This window comes from Conger conger, chromosome 18, assembly GCF_963514075.1.
Source record: "Conger conger chromosome 18, fConCon1.1, whole genome shotgun sequence".
Classification (NCBI taxonomy): domain Eukaryota; kingdom Metazoa; phylum Chordata; class Actinopteri; order Anguilliformes; family Congridae; genus Conger; species Conger conger.
Genome location: NC_083777.1, coordinates 29,296,489 through 29,316,621, shown reverse-complemented (window position 1 = coordinate 29,316,621; position 20,133 = coordinate 29,296,489). Strand labels below are relative to the sequence as shown.

The 20,133-nt window shown below is 40.3% G+C and overlaps 3 protein-coding genes across 4 annotated transcripts; all 3 read right to left on the bottom strand.

Moving 5' to 3' along the window:
- Positions 1–2,795: 2,795 nt before the first annotated feature.
- On the bottom strand, positions 2,796–4,711 carry LOC133118745 (cystatin-like). The gene is made up of 3 exons (XM_061228931.1): positions 4,389–4,711; positions 3,665–3,775; positions 2,796–3,150 (listed from the first exon to the last, which is right to left on the bottom strand). The coding sequence occupies exons 1-3, from the start codon at positions 4,596–4,598 to the stop codon at positions 3,070–3,072; spliced, it is 402 nt and encodes a 133-aa protein (XP_061084915.1). The 5' UTR covers positions 4,599–4,711; the 3' UTR covers positions 2,796–3,069.
- Positions 4,712–10,333: 5,622 nt separating this feature from the next.
- On the bottom strand, positions 10,334–12,074 carry LOC133118743 (cystatin-like). 2 transcript variants are annotated; one of them, XM_061228929.1, is made up of 3 exons: positions 11,753–12,064; positions 11,046–11,156; positions 10,334–10,660 (listed from the first exon to the last, which is right to left on the bottom strand). In XM_061228929.1, the coding sequence occupies exons 1-3, from the start codon at positions 11,960–11,962 to the stop codon at positions 10,580–10,582; spliced, it is 402 nt and encodes a 133-aa protein (XP_061084913.1). In that variant the 5' UTR covers positions 11,963–12,064; the 3' UTR covers positions 10,334–10,579. The 2 variants fall into 2 exon arrangements, with proteins under 2 accessions (XP_061084913.1, XP_061084912.1); XM_061228928.1 differs by lacking the exon at positions 10,334–10,660 and adding an exon at positions 10,687–10,975 and having other exon boundaries at positions 11,025–11,156; positions 11,753–12,074.
- A 5,785-nt stretch (positions 12,075–17,859) lies between these two features.
- Positions 17,860–19,676, bottom strand: LOC133118477 (cystatin-like). The gene is made up of 3 exons (XM_061228520.1): positions 19,374–19,676; positions 18,625–18,735; positions 17,860–18,182 (listed from the first exon to the last, which is right to left on the bottom strand). Exons 1-3 carry the CDS (start codon positions 19,581–19,583, stop codon positions 18,102–18,104), a joined length of 402 nt encoding a protein of 133 aa, XP_061084504.1. The 5' UTR covers positions 19,584–19,676; the 3' UTR covers positions 17,860–18,101.
- Positions 19,677–20,133: the final 457 nt, after the last annotated feature.

Genomic DNA, 20,133 nt, shown 5'->3' with positions numbered 1-20,133 from the left:
GACAAAGTATTGTACTGTATGTAACTAATGTATTATTTGCTTTTTCAATCTGCCTTATGTTTTTGTATGAATGACTCTCCAGTCCAGTAGTATTAGTATTATTGAAATGATATTTTTCCATTGTTTTGTGTTTTTACACAAAGTAATAAAACAACTGAATGAAGTAAAATATGTGATATATTTTGTGAAATTAATTGTTATTCAACTCATCACTGTAACACTTTGGACTAATACACAATAATTAAGCACATGTCTCTTTAATTTTAAGGGACATTTATTCAATTCCATTAAGCTCATACTCATCAATTGTATACTGTAAGTTCACAGAAATATGCGCCCTCATGTGGTGCACTTGCATATTTCACACGATCGTAAATGTGAATAATTATTCAGGATTTTGTTTTTACCAAATTCAGTGAAGAACCGCCTATAGTGAATTGGCTTATAAATATGAATGCAGTTTTATTTTACTAGGCAAGAGGAAGTCTCTCCCGGCTTGTGCAAAGGTGTGCTTTCGAGGGAACTGCATTTAAAACCTGTAGGTTGCAGGTTTAATTCCCAGTTAGAGTATCACGTTGTATCTTTAAGCAAGCTACTTTACCTTATCCTCTCTACAAATTCAAATGTGTAACAAATAAAAACGCATCATACTGGCCCGAAATAAGAGACGATGAAGCACGCTGTGCTCAGAAAATCCCCTGATAAATGGGCGTTCGGACCTGAAACAACGTTTTACGAGTCAAAAACACTTCTAAACAGTTTTTTTTTTGGCTTTACTTGGTAAAGGAGAAGCATAGAATCCTTGAGAACATATTTAGGTAGGTAACAAACCACTGCATGTGAAATAATATGCCTGGGTTATATGTGTGCACAGCTTGGTATTTCAATATTTTCACTTTGGAACTGACTGAACACCTGACTAATCAGAAACAACTGTGAAGCCACTTGTCCCAAATGTTTACTTGGAGATATTTATTATGAGACGCAAGATTTTTTCCATCAGAAATATTGACTTTTATTTAGACCGTGTAACATTGTTGTTCAGGCTTAATTGGCAACAGATTGCAACACTTTCAACTGAGTGTGGAAGTTAAGCCGAAAGGTCCCGCTCTATGGAGTGAATTTTCATAAATACGAGAGCGCAAAATGAGGACTGCTCTCTCCATAGCAATCGCACATAAGGCCTTAAAAGTGAAAACAGGAGGTACATCATTTTGGTGGAGGAAGCAATGGCGAGTACGAAGACAGGACACTGAGATGAACAGTTTCTTAGAAGCTAAAACGAAGCCACCCGGTTATCTCAATGTAACCGCAGTTTCGGTGTTCTTTTTTATGTGAAGTATTTCACTCATTTTCAGCATGAAATTGAGAGGGATGAGGAGGACAGACATGCGCAGTAACGGAATACTAACGACGGTGTTGGTCAGTTCAGGTGTGCATTGATGCAGTCGTGAATTGACGCATCGACATTTTTCTATTTTATTGTTTTCTTTGAAGATAAAATGAACAGCTCTGCTATGCACGTGAGTACAATTTGTGTTCGTCGTAGAAAATGTATGAACTTGTGTGTTAAAATTTGTTCAGGTCATGACAAAAGACCAAGAAACTTTTTAAGACCGCGTCCACTTTTACCGAAGCAGCTGAGGAAACCGCGTCAGATGCCACACACTGCTCTATTGTTTCCTGAACATGATAGTTTTGTGTGTGTGTCAAAACTAAGTTAATATTTTCCACCGCTTCGAGTTGAACTGGCGGTGGGATGTCTGTTTTAGTTGGTGATTTAAGTGTATTTGAGGAAACGCCAGTTACTTCAGCCTTCTTTCCCTCTGAAACCGAGATATGAGACATTACCACTTGGTGGTGCTATTGGCTAAATCTGTTGATTTCATAATTGTGCTTGGACGGAAGAAGGCGGCAAGCATATCAGTAGGTTTTATTTCACACTGCTGCTTGTGTCATTGGAAGGATAATTTCTAAGAAAGTATTGGGGGTGACATCTCCCTCCAAACCTACGCGTATGCGTGATAGGCCTACCTTTTTATTTTTTATTTTATTTTACCAAAGCCTATGTGCATACACATTTAATTTCATGTATCTGAGTGTTACTTTTCGATTCAGAAAGTTGTAAACGTGGCTCTGAAATGAACTGAAAGCTCTGATTAAATAAACACACTGGACCGAGGGTAGAATGTGAAGCTCCGCATTTAGAAACAGCGAGGTTTCGTGAAACTGCCCTCGATGAAGGCAAGATGGCCGACTGTTCACAAGACGGCAGTGGCACTGATATTTGGGTTTCCACATTTGGAATGTGCTCAAGTTAAAAGTGACTAGAACCTGAAAGGCTTTGATCAAATATTACCCCCTAGTCTATGTGCTGTAGCAGTAAAAAATAAAGAAAAGGGGGAGAAAAAAAGGCCAACAGAATGCTGGGATACATAGCCAAGAGTACTGAGTGTAAATCTAAGGAAGTTACACTCCCCTTATACAATAACCTTGTCAGCCCACACTTGTAGAGTATTGTGTGCAGTTCCAGGTACCATAATACACAAGACATTGAGGTGCTGGAAAAGGTTCAAAGAAGGACCACCATATTGTTTCCATGTATAAAGAACGTATTGATGGTTTTTTTCACACAGAGTGGTCACTGTGTGGCAAAATAAACAGTAGTACACTCTAGTGGTAAGAAAATGCATTGCTGGACTGAATGTCCTGTTCTCATCATAATGTATTTTTTTGTTATGTTGTGGGAAAACAACAGAGTGGCAAACTGAAAAAAGTGAGAGAGAAAGATTGCAGTGTTTTAACAGTCATTTGTTAGGCTAGTTCCAATATTATTATTTATTGCAAAGCTTGTACTGCCAGCTCTACTTTTATTTTGCGGAATGAATAACAAACAGCCAAAAGAAAGATTGAGAAACGCACAAAAAATTTAATGGATTTCAGAAGATGGGTGAAGAAATATGGTTGATTTGGGTTGATTCAGTATCCACTAGCCAGGCTGATTCAGTAAGAGACTCTTATCTTCGGTGATTGAAGTTAGAGTAATGCAGCCTCTTCTTCTTGATGCATTTAAGCCACGCAACCAGTTTGAAACATCTCGTGTCCACCATGCCAGGGGTTCTCCCACACGTGGAAAATGCATTTCTCTTGCTGAAACAAATGAGAGAGAAAGCAAGTTATAAGAAATGTTTGTTTGTATCTCTTGGTAGTGATGGGTAATGACAGTTTGTGAAGTGAATGACTGTTGTTTTATGTGACTGAATGAATCGTGTGATCGGGGAGGAGGAGGTGGAGGTGGTTGGTACGTTGTGTGTATACAAAACTAATGAACAAAACTGTACGAAAAAAGAGGAAAGTGTCCACAGCAGGTTTGTGTTCGTAAGAATTCATTAAAAAAAAAAAAAAAAATCAATAGGATGCTGTACAAAACGGGGCTTCTGCACTGAACATGAATAGTGTCTACAGAGAGATTGGGAATGTGGAGGTAGAAATGGATTGAACATGGATAGTGTGTACAGAGAGAGTGGGAATGTGGAGGTAGAAATGGACTGAACATGGATAGTGTGTACAGAGAGAGTGGGAATGTGGAGGTAGAAATGGACTGAACATGGATAGTGTAGACAGAGAGAGTGGGAATGTGGAGGTAGAAATGGAGAAACATTACGAATGCGATGCGTTGGTCTTCATGTATATCACACTTGGTCTCGTCCTCGCCCTTTGCACAGTTGGTTGTGGCCATGTTCGCCGAGAGAATGTACATCATGCCTACGACCAGCTGTGTTCAGAAGCAATGCGTGCGTCATGAATTACCTGACATTACATTCATTTATTCAAGAGGATGAAGAACAGGTGAAGAACCACGTGAGATGCATTAGCAGTGGGGACAGTGGCTCTTACACCAGAAACGGTATACTTGCATCACGTGGGATACTGACCAGCACCCATACCATACAATATCGCATTACATTTATTTATAAAGAGCAGGAGTGACAGGAAGGCAAATTTCATTTTCTTTTCCCACAAAATTATTCACCTGCACTCAGTGATCACTTCATTAGGTAGTCCTGTATATTAACTTGTTAATGCAAATATGTAATCGGTCAATCATGTGGCAGTAACTAAATGTGTAAATGCATAAAAGCATGCAGACATGGTCAAGAGGTTCAGCTGTTTTTCAGACCAAATGTCAGAATGTGGAAGACATGTGATCCAAGTGACTTTGACCGTGGAATGGTTGTTGGTGCCCGACAGGGTGGTTTGAATATCTCTGAGTATCTCTCTACTAAACAGATAATAATAAATTAAAAGAATCCAACCCAATCTCTTCCCCTCTCTTTAGCAATGGCAGGTTTGAACAGCTAACCCAGTTTGAAAATCGGCCAACTGACCTGTTGCTTGCCCGAGCCTGCACCTGTCATTTTTCTGAGGAAAGTAGTGTTTCTGTGACTGATGGTCTGATCCACAGCAAACTTCAAGGCTTTTTTGACATCCGGGTCATTCAGATCGGCGTCAGTGGGTCCTCCAATGATCCGCAGAGCGTCTGCCACCGCCAGAGACATCGCGAGGAGGGCCAGCGCCATCTTCCAACTGGCTGACATTTTGCAACAAACCTTCCGCCGCTTCTTCTTGTCTCTTTTTTGTGGCAGGCAGCCGTTGGGTGCAGTGACGCTCTGCTTGCCCAAACTAAGCGCTTATATAAGCACTTGTGTAATCCACTCGTCTTTGCTGAGCTGCTGGGCGGAACCTTCCGCGGAGGCGTCGGTTAAAAACGAAGAGGTCAAATTGGCCGAAGAGAATTCAAGGTTGTATTTACGCTTCAGAACTGCACTGGCTTTGGGCAAGAGGCAGGAATGCACCCTGGACGGGCTGCCAGTCCGTCACTGGACCTTCCTGGCCCATCCTGGTTTGAACTGGACTCGTTTGTCTTCATGACCTGATACGGGCTCAAAAGCTTCTTACGCAGCACTGTTCTGTAGTCAAATCATGCAGAAAAGGAGGAACCTGAATTGGGATGTTATCAGACTGGTTGTTTTCCAGAATCTAGGCAATCAGACGTATTGAATTGAATTGGAATTATGAGCATTTTATGTTTTGAAAGAATTAGAAAATAAGTGCAAATCAAACCCAGGGCAAGTGCGTTGAGGACCCTCGAGGAAAGTACAGTTCCAGTATTGTGTAATATATCGCAGGTCAGAACAGGGGTGCTGTTCTACCTGTATCTAAAAGTAGTATCCCCCTTCACATAAAACGCTATTCTTTTCTAAGGCAACTGCATAGATTGCACGACCACTCCACTTCTCAATATTTCTCAAGACAACACATCTTTAACCAGGAACCAGTCGGATAAAATGTTTATTGAAACTTTATTGAAGATTATTGAAGTCTATTTGCAAGTGTTCCAAAAGGAAATCATTCAAACCACACTCCTTTGAAGACTCACTGCTGGTAATTGGACCCCTTACAAGTTAAATCAATGAAAATGAAAAGTTTGTTTCAGTTAAATGCTCTCCTTTTTTCCTCAGTGATTAAAAAAATAAGTTGTATTCTCATTTGTAGTTCATTTGTAGAACTTGCTAGCTTGGTTCTTCGTATATGAAAACATATATGCAGTAAAACTACTTCAAAATGCTTCAATATAGCCTAACGCACTCAAAGGGCATGTGGTCCAGAAATGTACTTACCTGTATTGTTTTCATTAACACTCTCCTGTGCTGATGTTGTGCTGCTCTCAGGCTCTGTCTGTCTATTAGACTAAACCAGGGGTCTCCAATCTTATCCAGAAAGGGCCGGTGTGTGTGCAGGTTGTTGTTTTAGCACAAGACTAAGACAGCTGATTCTACTCATCTAGGTCTTGATTAAAGACCACGATTTGTTCATTAGTATAATCAGGTATGTTACTGCTGGGTTAAAACAAAAACCTGCACCCACGCCGGCCCTTTTAGGATAAGATTGGAGACCCCTGGACTAAACCATTCTGTCACATTTGCTAACACCAAACTAGTGGCTTTTTGCATGAATTGTACTTGTTCCACTCTACTTCACCTCCTAAACTTCAGTATTTACCTGCTTCTGATTCTAAATCTAAACTGTATTAAATATACCAGCACCAGTATAGGTGTTCAGTGCTGCAAGACACATTTTTATATTGGATGATGAGTATTATAAAAAGTTAAACTTCAAATTACAATTTTTGATCACACACTATGAAATGCATCAAATGCATAATCTTTGCTTGCAATGTTCTGGAAAACAATTCCAATTCCAAAACAATTTGGAAATGAATAAACCTTGGAGCAGTGTAAAGTGTGCAAACTAAACTTTTATTACTGGGTTAAATAATCATAGCGGCAGAATTTACATTGGTCAGGGAAATCGATTTCCTGTTAGCAGACCACAACACCAGCCAAAGCTTTCTTGGAACTGGCAAGTGCAAAGGTGCCTACAGGCTTGGCAGCCCGACACTCTGTCCCAAAACATTGTGCAATACTGTACAATAATTCAAGCTTTCATGACTGTTAAAAGTTGGAAATTACCCATTGTACCTTTAAACACAACACATACAATCTGGTGCGTACACACTGCACCACATGAAAACATACATTCTCACTTGTGTGTGAGCTGTAAACCATGATGGTACCGGTCATGCGTGATCTCTGTATGTGCCGAGGATTAGATGGTCTGTATCTGTGTTCAGAAGACGGACTTTGTGTGTGACTCTTCCTCTTACTCTTTCAGATGGACTTCTTGAAGAATCCATGTACTGAAATTAGTGTCAGTACAAGCCCTGGTATGGCATATTGTCATAACAACGCAAAAAGCTTCTTCGCTGGGTCCAAAGAAGACTGATCAGATCATTCGGTACGCGTAAAAAGGGGACAGGTCTCCCCAATGAAATAATATTTTATTGAAAAATGCAACGCTTTATCAATGAATGCATTTGGGTGCCATTGAAGTCTGTAAAATTGATATTTTTGTACTGCTAGCCAAGTTTGTATGTTCTTTTCTATTATGTAGTCTGTAGGGTTGTTATGAGCATGGCCCAGACCAGGGCCATGGATGACGTCATGGATTATTGGATCACACATAGTTAGACCCAGCACTTAGTTTGTTGTGCTATTTCATATACAGAATGTCTGGTAAAAAACACTTGAGGTCCTGTTTCCATAGAACTGAGATGATTGTCTTCTTGGTTTTCTTGCTGTTGACACTGGACTCTCAAGCACATATGCAATCCCCCAAGTGGGCAGGGCTTCTCCCAACATGGTCATCTCAGCTGTGATTCCTTCCCACTCTGTTCAGGCCTGTCCACACCAAGAACGATAACTATAACTATGATTTATAACAATAATGATGTGAGCATCCACACCAAGAACGATAACTATAACGATGATTTAAAACAATAACGATGTGAGCATCCACACCAAGAACGATAACTATAACTATGATTATAACAATAATGATGTGAGCATCCACACCAAGAACGATAACTATTACTGCAACTATACCAATGATTGTAACAATAACAATGTGAGCATCCACACCAAGAATGATAACTGCAACTATAGCTATGATTGTAACATTAACGATGTGAGCATCCACACCGATGAACGATAACATTCTGTAAACTTTCTGTCTCTCGCCTATGTCATCTGCCATTTTGAACGTGACTCACAGTAAATTTGGATGGATTTTGATCCTATCAGTTTTCTATCATTCAAGGAGCTAGAAATCACTCTGACTGATCCTAGTGATATCGTTCGTTACTCTCCTTTTCCTGATATTTATGGTGTGAACTTTTATAGTTGTGGTTATAGTTGTAGTTCTCGGTGTCGACGGGTCTTTAGTCCCTCTGCTCCCTACCTGTCTGAGTGAACTGAAACGTGAAATTAGGGACTGTCCCACTCTCCTTTAAAATAAACAAATTAGCAATTGACTGATTTGATCAATTGAAAATCTTTGGAAGACCTCAAATATAAATGTGAACCACGTCTATTTATCAGAGTAAAGTATTGTACTGTATGTAACTAATGTATTATTTGCTTCGACTTAAAGTCTGTTTTTGTATAAATGACTCTCCAATCCAGTAGTATTAGTAATATTGAAATTATATTTTTCCATTGTTTTGTATTTTTACACAAAGTAATAAAACAACTGAATTTAGTAAAATGTGTGATATATTTTGTGGAATTAATTGTTATTCAACTCATCACTGTAACACTTTGGACTAATGTACAGTGGTGTATAATGTATTCACATATGTTTATTTGGGATATAATAATCAAGCACATGTTGCTTTAAGTTTAAGGGACATTTATTCAATTCCATTAAGCTCATACTCATCAGTTGTATACTGTACGTTCACAGAAATATGCGCCCTCTTGTGGTGCACTTGCATATTTCACACTATCTTAAATGTGAATAATTATTCAGGATTTTGTTTTTACCAAATTCAGTGAAGAACCGCCTATAGTGAATAGGTTTATGAATATGAATGCAGTTTTATTTTACTAGGCAAGAGGAAGATTTGTGCGAGGTGTCTCTCCAGGCTTGTGCAAAGGTGTGTCTTCGAGGGAACTGCATTTAAAACCTGGGGGTTGCAGGTTTCATTCTCAGTTAGGGTATCACGTTGTATCTTTAAGCAAGCTACTTCACCTGAAGTGCTTCGGTAAAATATCCTCTCTACCAATTAAAATGTGTCACAAATAAAAACGCATCATACTGGCCCGAAATAAGAGACGGTGGAGCACGCTGAGCTCAGAAAATCCCCTGATAATTGGACGTTTTGACGTCAAACGACGGTTTACTCCGAGTCAAAAACACACTTTCGCTTTACTTGGTCAAGGAGAAGCACGGAAGCCTTGAGAACATATTTAGGTCGGGAACAAACCACTGCATGTGAAATAATATGCTTGGGTTATATGTGTGCGCAGCTTGGTATTTCAATATTTTCACGATGGAACTGACTGAACACACCTGGCTAATCAGAAAGACCTGTTAAGCCACTTGTCCCGAATGTTTACTTGGAGATGTTTATTATAAGAAGCTAGATAATCACCCAATTCTCTCAATGTGACCGCAGTTTCGGTATTCTTTTTTTATGTGAAGTATTTCACTCATTTTCAGCATGAGTGAGGAGGACAGACATGCGCAGTAACGGAATACTAACGACGGTGTTGGTCAGTTGAGGTGTGCATTGATGCAGTCGTGAATTGACACATCGACATTTTTCTATTTTATTGTTTTCTTTGAAGGGAAAATGAACAGCTCTGCTCTGTACGTGAGTACAACTTGTGTTCGTCGTCGAAAATGTATGAATATCTTGTAAGGGCTTGCGTGTTATAATTTGTTCTGGTCATGACAACAGACCAAGAAACTTTTTAAGACCGCGTCCACTTTTACCGAAGCAGCTGAGGAAACCGCGTCAGTTGCCACACACTGCTCTATTGTTTAATGAACATGGTAGTTTTGTGTGTGTCAAAACTAAGCGAATATTTCCCACTGCTTCGAGTTTAACTGGCGATGGGAGGTCTGTTTTAGTTGGTGATTGAAGTGTATTTGAGGAAACGCCAGTTACTTCAGCCTTCTTTCCCTCTGAAACCGAGATATGAGACATTACCACTTGGTGGTGCTATTGGCTAAATGTTGATTTAATAATTGTGCTTGGACGGAAGAAGGCGGCAAGCATATCAGTTGGTTTTATTTCACACTGCTACTTGTCTCATTGGAAGGATCATTTCTATGGAAATATTGGGGCGGGTGACATCTCCCTCCAAACCTACGCATATGGGTGATAGGCCTACTGTGTTGATACCAAATCCTATGTGCATAAACATTTAATTTCATGTAGCTTAATCTGAGTGTTACTTTTCTATTCAGAAAGAAATGAACTGAAAGCTCTGATTAAATAAACACACTGGACCGAGGGTCAAATGTGTAGCTCCGCATTTAGAAACAGCGAGGTTTCGTGAAACTGCCCTCGATGAAGGCGAGATGGCCGACTGTTAGCGAGACGGCAGTGGCACTGACATTGGGGTTTCCACATTTGGAATGTGCTCAAGTTAAAAGTGACTAGAACCTGAAAGGCTTTGATCAAATATTACCCCCTAGTCTATGTGCTGTAGCAGTAAAAAAGAAAAGAAAAGAAAGAAAACAGAATGCTAGGATACATAGCCAAGATGGTCACTGTGTGGCAAAATAAACAGTAGTACCCTCTAATGGTAAGAAAAGGCATTGCTGGACTGAATGGCCTGTTCTCATCATAATGTTTTGTTTTGTTATGTTGTGGGAAAACAACAGAGTGGCAAACTGAGAAAAGTGAGAGAGAAACATTGCAGTGTTTTAACAGTCATTTATTATACTAGTTCCAATATAATGATTTATTGCAAAGCTTGTACTCAACTTTTTTTTCAAAATTTTGCATAATGAATAACAAACAACGTACAAAAAATGTAATGGATTTCAGAATATGGGTGAAGAAATATGGTTGATTCAGTATCCACTAGCCCAGGTTGATGGAGTCAGAGACTCTTATCATCAGTGATTGAAGTTATAGCAATGCAGCCTCTTCTTCTTGATGCTCTTAGGCCACGCACTGAACGGCAGGAACCTCGTATCCACCGTGCCAGGGATTCTCCCACACGTGGAAAGTGCATCGCTCGTACTGAAACAAATGAGAGAGAGAGCAAGTTATAAGAAATGTTTGTTTGTTTGTATCACTTGGTAGTGATGGGTAATGACAGTTTGTGAAGTGAATGACTGTTGTTCTATGTGACTGAATGAATCGTGTGATAGGGGAGGAGGAGGAGGAGGTGGTTGGTACCTTGTGTGTATGCAAAACTAATGAACAAAACTGTACAAAAAGAGGAAAGTGTCCATAGCAGGTTTGTGTTAGTAAACAAGTTCATATGATGCTGTACAGAACGGTGCTTCTGCCCTGAACGTGGATCGTGTGTATGAAGAGAGTGGGAAAGTGGAGGTAGAAATGGACTGAACATGGATAGTGTAGACAGAGTGGGAATGTGGAGGTAGAAATGGAGAAACATTACGAATGCGATGCGTTGGTCTTCATGTATATCACACTTGGTCTCGTCCTCGCCCTTTGCACAGTTGGTTGTGGCCATGGTCGCCGAGAGAATGTACATCATGCCTACGACCAGCTGTGTTCAGAAGCAATGCGTGCGTCATGAATTACCTGACATTACATTCATTTATTCAAGAGGATGAAGAACAGATGAAGAACCATGTGAGATGCATTAGCAGTGGGGACAGTGCCTAACGGCCCTCTTACACCTGAAACGGTATACTTGCATCACGTGGGATACTGACCAGCACCCATACCATACAATATCGCATTACATTAATTTATAAAGAGCAGGAGTGGCAAGGAGTGACAGGAAGGCAAATTTCATTTTCTTTTCCCACAAAATTATTCACCTACACTCAATGATCACTTCATTAGGTAGTCCTGTATATTAGCTTGTTAATGCAAATATGTAATCGGTCAATCATGTGGCAGTAACTAAATGTGTAAATGCATAAAAGCATGCAGACATGGTCAAGAGGTTCAGCTGTTTTTCAGACCAAATATCAGAATGTGGAAGACATGTGCCCGACAGGGTGGTTTGAATATCTCTGAGTATCTCTCTACTAAACAGATAATAATAAATTAAAAGAATCCAACCCAATCTCTTCCCCTCTCTTTAACAATGGCAGGTTTGAACAGCTAACCCAGTTTGAAAATCAGCCAACTGACCTGTTGCTTGCCCGAGCCTGCATGTGTCATTTTTCTGAGGAAAGTAGTGTTTCTGTGACTGATGGTCTGATCCACAGCAAACTTCAAGGCTTTTTTGACATCCGGGTCATTCAGATCGGCGTCAGTGGGTCCTCCAATGATCCGCAGAGCGTCTGCCACCGCCAGAGACATCGCGAGGAGGGCCAGCGCCATCTTCCAACTGGCTGACATTTTGCAACAAACCTTCCGCCGCTTCTTCTTGTCTCTTTTTTGTGGTAGGCAGCCGTTGGGTGCAGTGATGCTCTGCTTGCCCAAACTAAGCGCTTATATAAGCACTTGTGTAATCCACTCGTCTTTGCTGAGCTGCTGGGCGGAACCTTCCACGGAGGCGTCGGTTAAAAACGAAGAGGTCAAATTGGCCGCAGAGAATTCAAGGTTGTATTTACGCTTCAGAACTGCACTGGCTTTGGGCAAGAGGCAGGAATGCACCCTGGCGGGCTGCCAGTCCGTCACTGGACCTTCCTGGCCCATCCTGGTTTGAACTGGACTCGTTGGTCTTCATGACCTGATACGGGCTCAAAAGCTTCTTACGCAGCACTGTTCTGTAGTCAAATCATGCAGAAAAGGAGGAACCTGAATTGGGATGTTATCAGACTGGTTGTTTTCCAGAATCTAGGCAATCAGACGTATTGAATTGGACTCTTGAATTATGAGCATTTTATGTTTTGTGAAAGAATGAGAAAATCGAAATATTCATCTTGTGGCAAGTTATCACTTCAAATGCAAAGAGAGGGGATGTTCAGGGTCTTTAATGTTATACAGTTACCCACTGACTGTACTAAAAACAACCACGATTTAGATTTCAACATTAAATAATCTCTCAAAGACGGGATGAGTAGCCATTACATTTCATTAGAGGCATTTAGCCGACGCTCTGATCCAGAGCAACATACAATAAAGTGCAAATCAAACCCAGGGCAAGTGCGTTGAGGACCCTCGAGGAAAGTACAGTTCCAGTATTGTGTAATATATCGCAGGTCAGAACAGGGGTGCTACCTGTATCTAAAAGTAGTATCCCCCTTCACATAAAACGCTATTCTTTTCTAAGGAAACTGCATAGATTGCAAGACCACTCCACTTCTCAATATTTCTCAAGACAACACATCTTTGACCAGGAACCAGTCAGATAAAACGTTTATTGAAACTTTATTGAAGATTATTTAAGTCTATTTGCAAGTGTTCCAAAAGGAAATCATTCAAACCACACTCCTTTGAAGACTCACTGCTTGTCAATGGACCCCTTACAAGTTAAATCAATGAAAATGAAAAGTTTGTTTCAGTTAAATGCTCTCCTTTTTTCCTCAGTGATTAAAAAAATAAGTTGTATTCTCATTTGTAGTTCATTTGTAGAACTTGCTAGCTTTGTTCTTCGTATATGAAAACATATATGCAGTAAAACTACTTCAAAATGCTTCAATATAGCCTAACGCACTCAAAGGGCATGTGGTCCAGTAATGTACTTACCTGTATTGTTTTCATTAACACTCTCCTGTGCTGCTGACGTGCTGCTCTCAGGTTCTGTCTGTCTATTAGACTAAACCATTCTGTCACATTTGCTAACACCAAACTAGTGGCTTTTTGCATGAATTGTACTTGTTCCACTCTACTTCACCGCCTAAACTTCAGTATTTACCTGCTTCTGATTCTAAAACTAAACTGTATTAAATATACCAGCACCGGTATAGATGTTCAGTGCTATTCAGTGCATTTATATTGGATGATGATTATTATAAAAAGTTCAACTTCAAATTAATTTTTTTGATCACACACTATGAAACAAATGCATAACGTTTGCTTGCAATGTTCTGGAAAACAATTCCAATTCCAAAACAATTTGGAAATGAATAAACCTTGGAGCAGTGTAAAGTGTGCAAACTAAACTTTAATTACTGGGTTAAATAATCATAGCGGCAGAATTTACATTGTTCAGGGCAATCGATTTCCTGTTAGCAGACCACAACACCAGCCAAAGCTTTCCTGGAACTGGCAAGTGCAAAGGTGCCTACAGGCTTGGCAGCCCGACACTCTGTACCAAAACATTGTGCAATACTGTACAATAATTCAAGCTTTCATGACTGTTAAAAGTTAGAAATTACCCATTGTACCTTTAAACACAACACATACAATCTGGTGCGTACACACTGCACCACGTGAAAACATACATTCTCACTTGTGTGTGAGCTGTAAACCATGATGGTACCGGTCATGCGTGATCTCTGTATGTGCCGAGGATTAGATGGTCTGTATCTGTGTTCAGAAGACGGACTTTGTGTGTGACTCTCCCTCTTACTCTTTCAGATGGACTTCTTGAAGAATCCATGTCCTGAAATTAGTGTCAGTACTAGCCCTGGTATGGCATATTGTCATAACAACGCAAAAAGCTTCTTCGCTGGGTCCAAAGAAGACTGATCAGATCATTCGGTACGCGTAAAAAGGGGACAGGTCTCCCCAATGAAATAATATTTTATTGAAAGATGCAACGCTTTATCAATGAATGCATTTGGGTGCCATTGAAGTCTGTAAAATTGATATTTTTGTACTGCTAGCCAAGTTTGTATGTTCTTTTCTATTATGTAGTCTGTAGGGTTGTTATGAGCATGGCCCAGACCAGGGCCATGGATGACGTCATGGATTATTGGATCACACATAGTTAGACCAAGCACTTAGTTTGTTGTGCTATTTCATATACAGAATGACTGGAAAAAACACTGAGGTCCTGTTTCCATAGAACTGAGATGATTGTCTTCTTGGTTTTCTTGCTGTTGACACTGGACTCTCAAGCACATATGCAATCCCCCAAGTGGGCAGGGCTTCTCCCAACATGGTCATCTCAGCTGTGATTCCTTCCCACTCTGTTCAGGCCTGTCCACACCAAGAACGATCACTATAACTATGATTTATAACAATAATGATGTGAGCATCCACACCAAGAACGATAACTGTAACTGCAACTATAACTATGATTGTAACAATAACGATGTGAGCATCCACACCAAGAACGATAACTATTACTGCAGCTACAACTGATTATCACAATAACGATGTGAGCATCCACACCAAGAACGATAACTATTACTGCAGCTATAACTGATTATAACAATAATGATGTGAGCATCCACACCGATGAATGATAACTATAACGCCAACTATAATTATGATTATAAAAATAACGATGTGAGCATCCACACCAAGAACGATAACTGCAACTATAATGATGATTATAACAATAACGATGTGAGCATCCACACCGATGAACGATAACTATAACTGCAACTATAACTATGATTGTAACAATAACAATGTGAGCATCCACACCAAGAATGATAACTGCAACTATAACTATGATTGTAACAATAACGATGTGAACATCCACACCGATGAACGTTAACATTCTGTAAACTTTCTGTCTCTCGCCTATGTCATCTGCCATTTTGAATGTGACTCGCAGTAAATTTGGATGGATTTTGATCCTATCAGTTTTCTATCATTCAAGGAGCTAGAAAAAAATCACTCTGACTGATCCTAGTGATATCGTTCGTTACTCTCCTTTTCCTGATATTTATGGTGTGAACTTTTATAGTTGTGGTTATAGTTGTAGTTCTCGGTGTAGACAGGTCTTTAGTCCCTCTGCTCCCTACCTGTCTGAGTGAACTGAAACGTGAAATTAGGGACTGTCCCACTCTCCTTTAAAATAAACAAATTAGCAATTGACTGATTTGATCAATTGAAAATCTTTGAAAGACCTCAAATATAAATCTATCAGAGTAAAGTATTGTACTGTATGTAACTAATGTATTATTTGCTTCGACTTAAAGTCTGTTTTTGTATCAATGACTCTCCAGTTCAGTAGTATTAGTAATATTGAAATTATATTTTTCCATTGTTTTGTATTTTTACACAAAGTAATAAAACAACTGAATTCAGTAAAATGTGTGAGATATTTTGTGGAATTAATTGTTATTCAACTCATCACTGTAACACTTTGGACTAATGTACAGTGGTGTATAATGTATTCACATATGTTTATTTGGGGTATAATAATTAAGCACATGTTGCTTTAAGTTTAAGGGACATTTATTCAATTCCATTAAGCTCATACTCATCAATTGTATACTGGACGTTCACAGAAATATGCACACTATCTTAAATGTGAATAATTATTCAGGATTTTGTTTTTACCAAATTCAGTGAACAACCGCCTATAGTGAAGTGGTTTATAAATATGAATGCAGTTTTATTTTACTAGGCAAGAGGAAGATTTGTGCGAGGTGTCTCTCCAGGCTTGTGCAAAGGTGTGCCTTCGAGGGAACTGCATTTAAAACCTGGAGGTTGCAGGTTTCATTCTCAGTTAGGGTATCACGTTGTATCTTTAAGCAAGCTACTTCACCTGAAGTGCTTCGGTAAAATATCCTCTCTACCAATTAAAATGCGTCACAAATAAAAACGCATCATACTGGCCCGAAATAAGAGACGGTGGAGCACGCTGAGCTCAGAAAATCCCCTGATAATTGGACGTTTTGACGTCAAACGACGTTTTACTCCGAGTCAAAAACACACTTTCGCTTTACTTGGTCAAGGAGAAGCACGGAAGCCTTGAGAACATATTTAGGTCGGGAACAAACCACTGCATGTGAAATAATATGCCTGGGTTATATGTGTGCGCAGCTTGGTATTTCAATATTTTCACGATGGAACTGACTGAACACACCTGGCTAATCAGACCTGTTAAGCCACTTGTCCCGAATGTTTACTTGGAGATGTTTATTATAAGAAGCTAGATAATCACCCAATTCTCTCAATGTGACCGCAGTTTCGGTATTCTTTTTTTATGTGAAGTATTTCACTCATTTTCAGCATGAGTGAGGAGGACAGACATGCGCAGTAACGGAATACTAACGACGGTGTTGGTCAGTTCAGGTGTGCATTGATGCAGTCGTGAATTGACACATCGACATTTTTCTATTTTATTGTTTTCTTTGAAGGGAAAATGAACAGCTCTGCTCTGTACGTGAGTACAACTTGTGTTCGTCGTCGAAAATGTATGAATATCTTGTAAGGGCTTGCGTGTTATAATTTGTTCTGGTCATGACAACAGACCAAGAAACTTTTTAAGACCGCGTCCACTTTTACCGAAGCAGCTGAGGAAACCGCGTCAGTTGCCACACACTGCTCTATTGTTTAATGAACATGGTAGTTTTGTGTGTGTCAAAACGAAGCTAATATTTCCCACTGCTTCGAGTTTAACTGGCGATGGGAGGTCTGTTTTAGTTGGTGATTGAAGTGTATTTGAGGAAACGCCAGTTACTTCAGCCTTCTTTCCCTCTGAAACCGAGATATGAGACATTACCACTTGGTGGTGCTATTGGCTAAATGTTGATTTAATAATGGCGCTTGGACGGAAGAAGGCGGCAAGCGTATCAGTAGGTTTTATTTCACACTGCTGCTTGTCTCATTGGAAGGATCATTTCTATGGAAATATTGGGGCGGGTGACATCTCCCTCCAAACCTACGCATATGGGTGATATGCCTACTGTGTTGATACCAAATCCTATGTGCATAAACATTTAATTTCATGTAGCTTAATCTGAGTGTTACTTTTCTATTCAGAAAGAAATGAACTGAAAGCTCTGATTAAATAAACACACTGGACCGAGGGTCAAATGTGTAGCTCCGCATTTAGAAACAGCGAGGTTTCGTGAAACTGCCCTCGATGAAGGCAAGATGGCCGACTGTTAGCGAGACGGCAGCGGCACTGACATTGGGGTTTCCACATTTGGAATGTGCTCAAGTTAAAAGTGACTAGAACCTGAAAGGCTTTGATCAAAGATTACCCCCTAGTCTATGTGCTGTAGCAGTAAAAAGAAAAGAAAAGAAAAGAAAGAAAACAGAATGCTAGGATATATAGCCAAGATGGTCACTGTGTGGCAAAATAAACAGTCGTACCCTCTAGTGGTAAGAAAAGGCATTGCTGGACTGAATGGCCTGTTCTCATCATAATGTTTTGTTTTGTTATGTTGTGGGAAAACAACAGAGTGGAAAACTGAGAAAAGTTAGAGAGAAACATTGCAGTGTTTTAACAGTCATTTATTATACTAGTTCCAATGTAATGATTTATTGCAAAGCTTGTACTCAACTTTTTTCAAAATTTTGCGTAATGAATAACAAACAACGTACAAAAAATGTAATGGACTTCAGAATATGGGTGAAGAAATGTGGTTGATTCGGTATCCACTAGCCCAGGTTGATGGAGTCAGAGACTCTTATCATCAGTGATTATCATCAGCAATGCAGCCTCTTCTTCTTGATGCTCTTAGGCCACGCACTGAACGGCAGGCACCTCGTATCCACCGTGCCAGGGATTCTCCCACACATGGAAAGTGCATCGCTCGTACTGAAACAAATGAGAGAGAGAGCAAGTTATGAGAAATGTTTGTTTGTTTGTATCACTTGATCGTGATGGGCGATGACAGTTTGTGAAGTGAATGACTGTTGTTTTATGTGACTGAATGAATCGTGTAATAGGGGAGGAGGAGGAGGTGGTGGTTGGTACCTTGTGTGTATGCAAAACTAATGAACAAAACTGTACAAAAAGAGGAAAGTGTCCATAGCAGGTTTGTGTTGGTAAACAAGTTCATATGATGCTGTACAGAAGGGTGCTTCTGCCCTGAACGTGGATCGTGTGTACGGAGAGAGTGGGAATGTGGAGGTAGAAATGGACTGAACATGGATAGTGTGTACAGTGAGAGTGGGAAAGTGGAGGTAGAAATGGACTGAACATGGATAGTGTGTACAGAGAGAGTGGGAATGTGGAGGTAGAAATGAAGAAACATTACGAATGCGATGCGTTGGTCTTCATGTATATCACACTTGGTCTCGTCCTCGCCCTTTGCACAGTTGGTTGTGGCCATGGTCGCCGAGAGAATGTACATCATGCCGACGACCACCTGCGTTCAGAAGCAATGCGTGCGTCATGAATTACCTGACATTACATTCATTTATTCAAGAGGATGAAGAACAGGTGAAGAACCATGCGAGATGCATAAGCAGTGGGGACAGTGCCTAACGGCCCTCTTACAGCAGAAACGGTATACTCCCACCATGTGGGATACTGACCTGCACCCATACCATACAATATCGCATTACATTAATTTATAAAGAACAAGAGTGCAACTATGTGAGTTACATAAGACAAATTTTCTTTTCTTTTCCCACAAAACTATTCACCTGCACTCAGTGATCACTTCATTAGGTAGTCCTTTATACTAGCTTGTTAATGAGAATATGTAATCAGTTAATCATGTGACAGTAACTAAATGCATAAAAGCATGCAGACATGGTCACCAGGTTCAGCTGTTTTTCAGACCAAATGTCAGAATGTGGAAGAAATGTGATCCAAGTGACTTTGACTGTGGAATGGTTGTTGGTGCCAGATAGGGTGGTTTCAGCATCTCTGAACATCTCTGTACTAAACAAATAATAATAAAAAAAAGTTTTTAAATCTAAATCCAACCCAATCTCTTCCCCTCTCTTTAACAATGGCAGGTTTGAACAGCTAACCCAGTTTGAAAATCGGCCAACTGACCTGTTGCTTGCCCGAGCCTGCACCTGTCATTTTTCTGAGGAAAGTAGTGTTTCTGTGACTGATGGTCTGATCCACAGCAAACTTCAAGGCTTTTTTGACATCCGGGTCATTCAGATCGGCGTCAGTGGGTCCTCCAATGATCCGCAGAGCGTCTGCCACCGCCAGAGACATCGCGAGGAGGGCCAGCGCCATCTTCCAACTGGCTGACATTTTGCAACAAACCTTCCGCCGCTTCTTCTTGTCTCTTTTTTGTGGTAGGCAGCCGTTGGGTGCAGTGATGCTCTGCTTGCCCAAACTAAGCGCTTATATAAGCACTTGTGTAATCCACTCGTCTTTGCTGAGCTGCTGGGCGGAACCTTCCGCGGAGGCGTCGGTTAAAAACGAAGAGGTCAAATTGGCCGAAGAGAATTCAAGGTTGTATTTACGCTTCAGAACTGCACTGGCTTTGGGCAAGAGGCAGGAATGCACCCTGGACGGGCTGCCAGTCCGTCACTGGACCTTCCTGGCCCATCCTGGTTTGAACTGGACTCGTTTGTCTTCATGACCTGATACGGGCTCAAAAGCTTCTTACGCAGCACTGTTCTGTAGTCAAATCATGCAGAGGAGAGGAGATGCCTGAATTGGGATGTTATCAGACTGATTGTTTTCCAGAATCTAGGCAATCAGACGTATTGAATTGGACTCTTGAATTATGAGCATTTTATGTTTTGTGAAAGAATGAGAAAATCGAAATATTTACCTTGTGGCAAGTTATCACTTC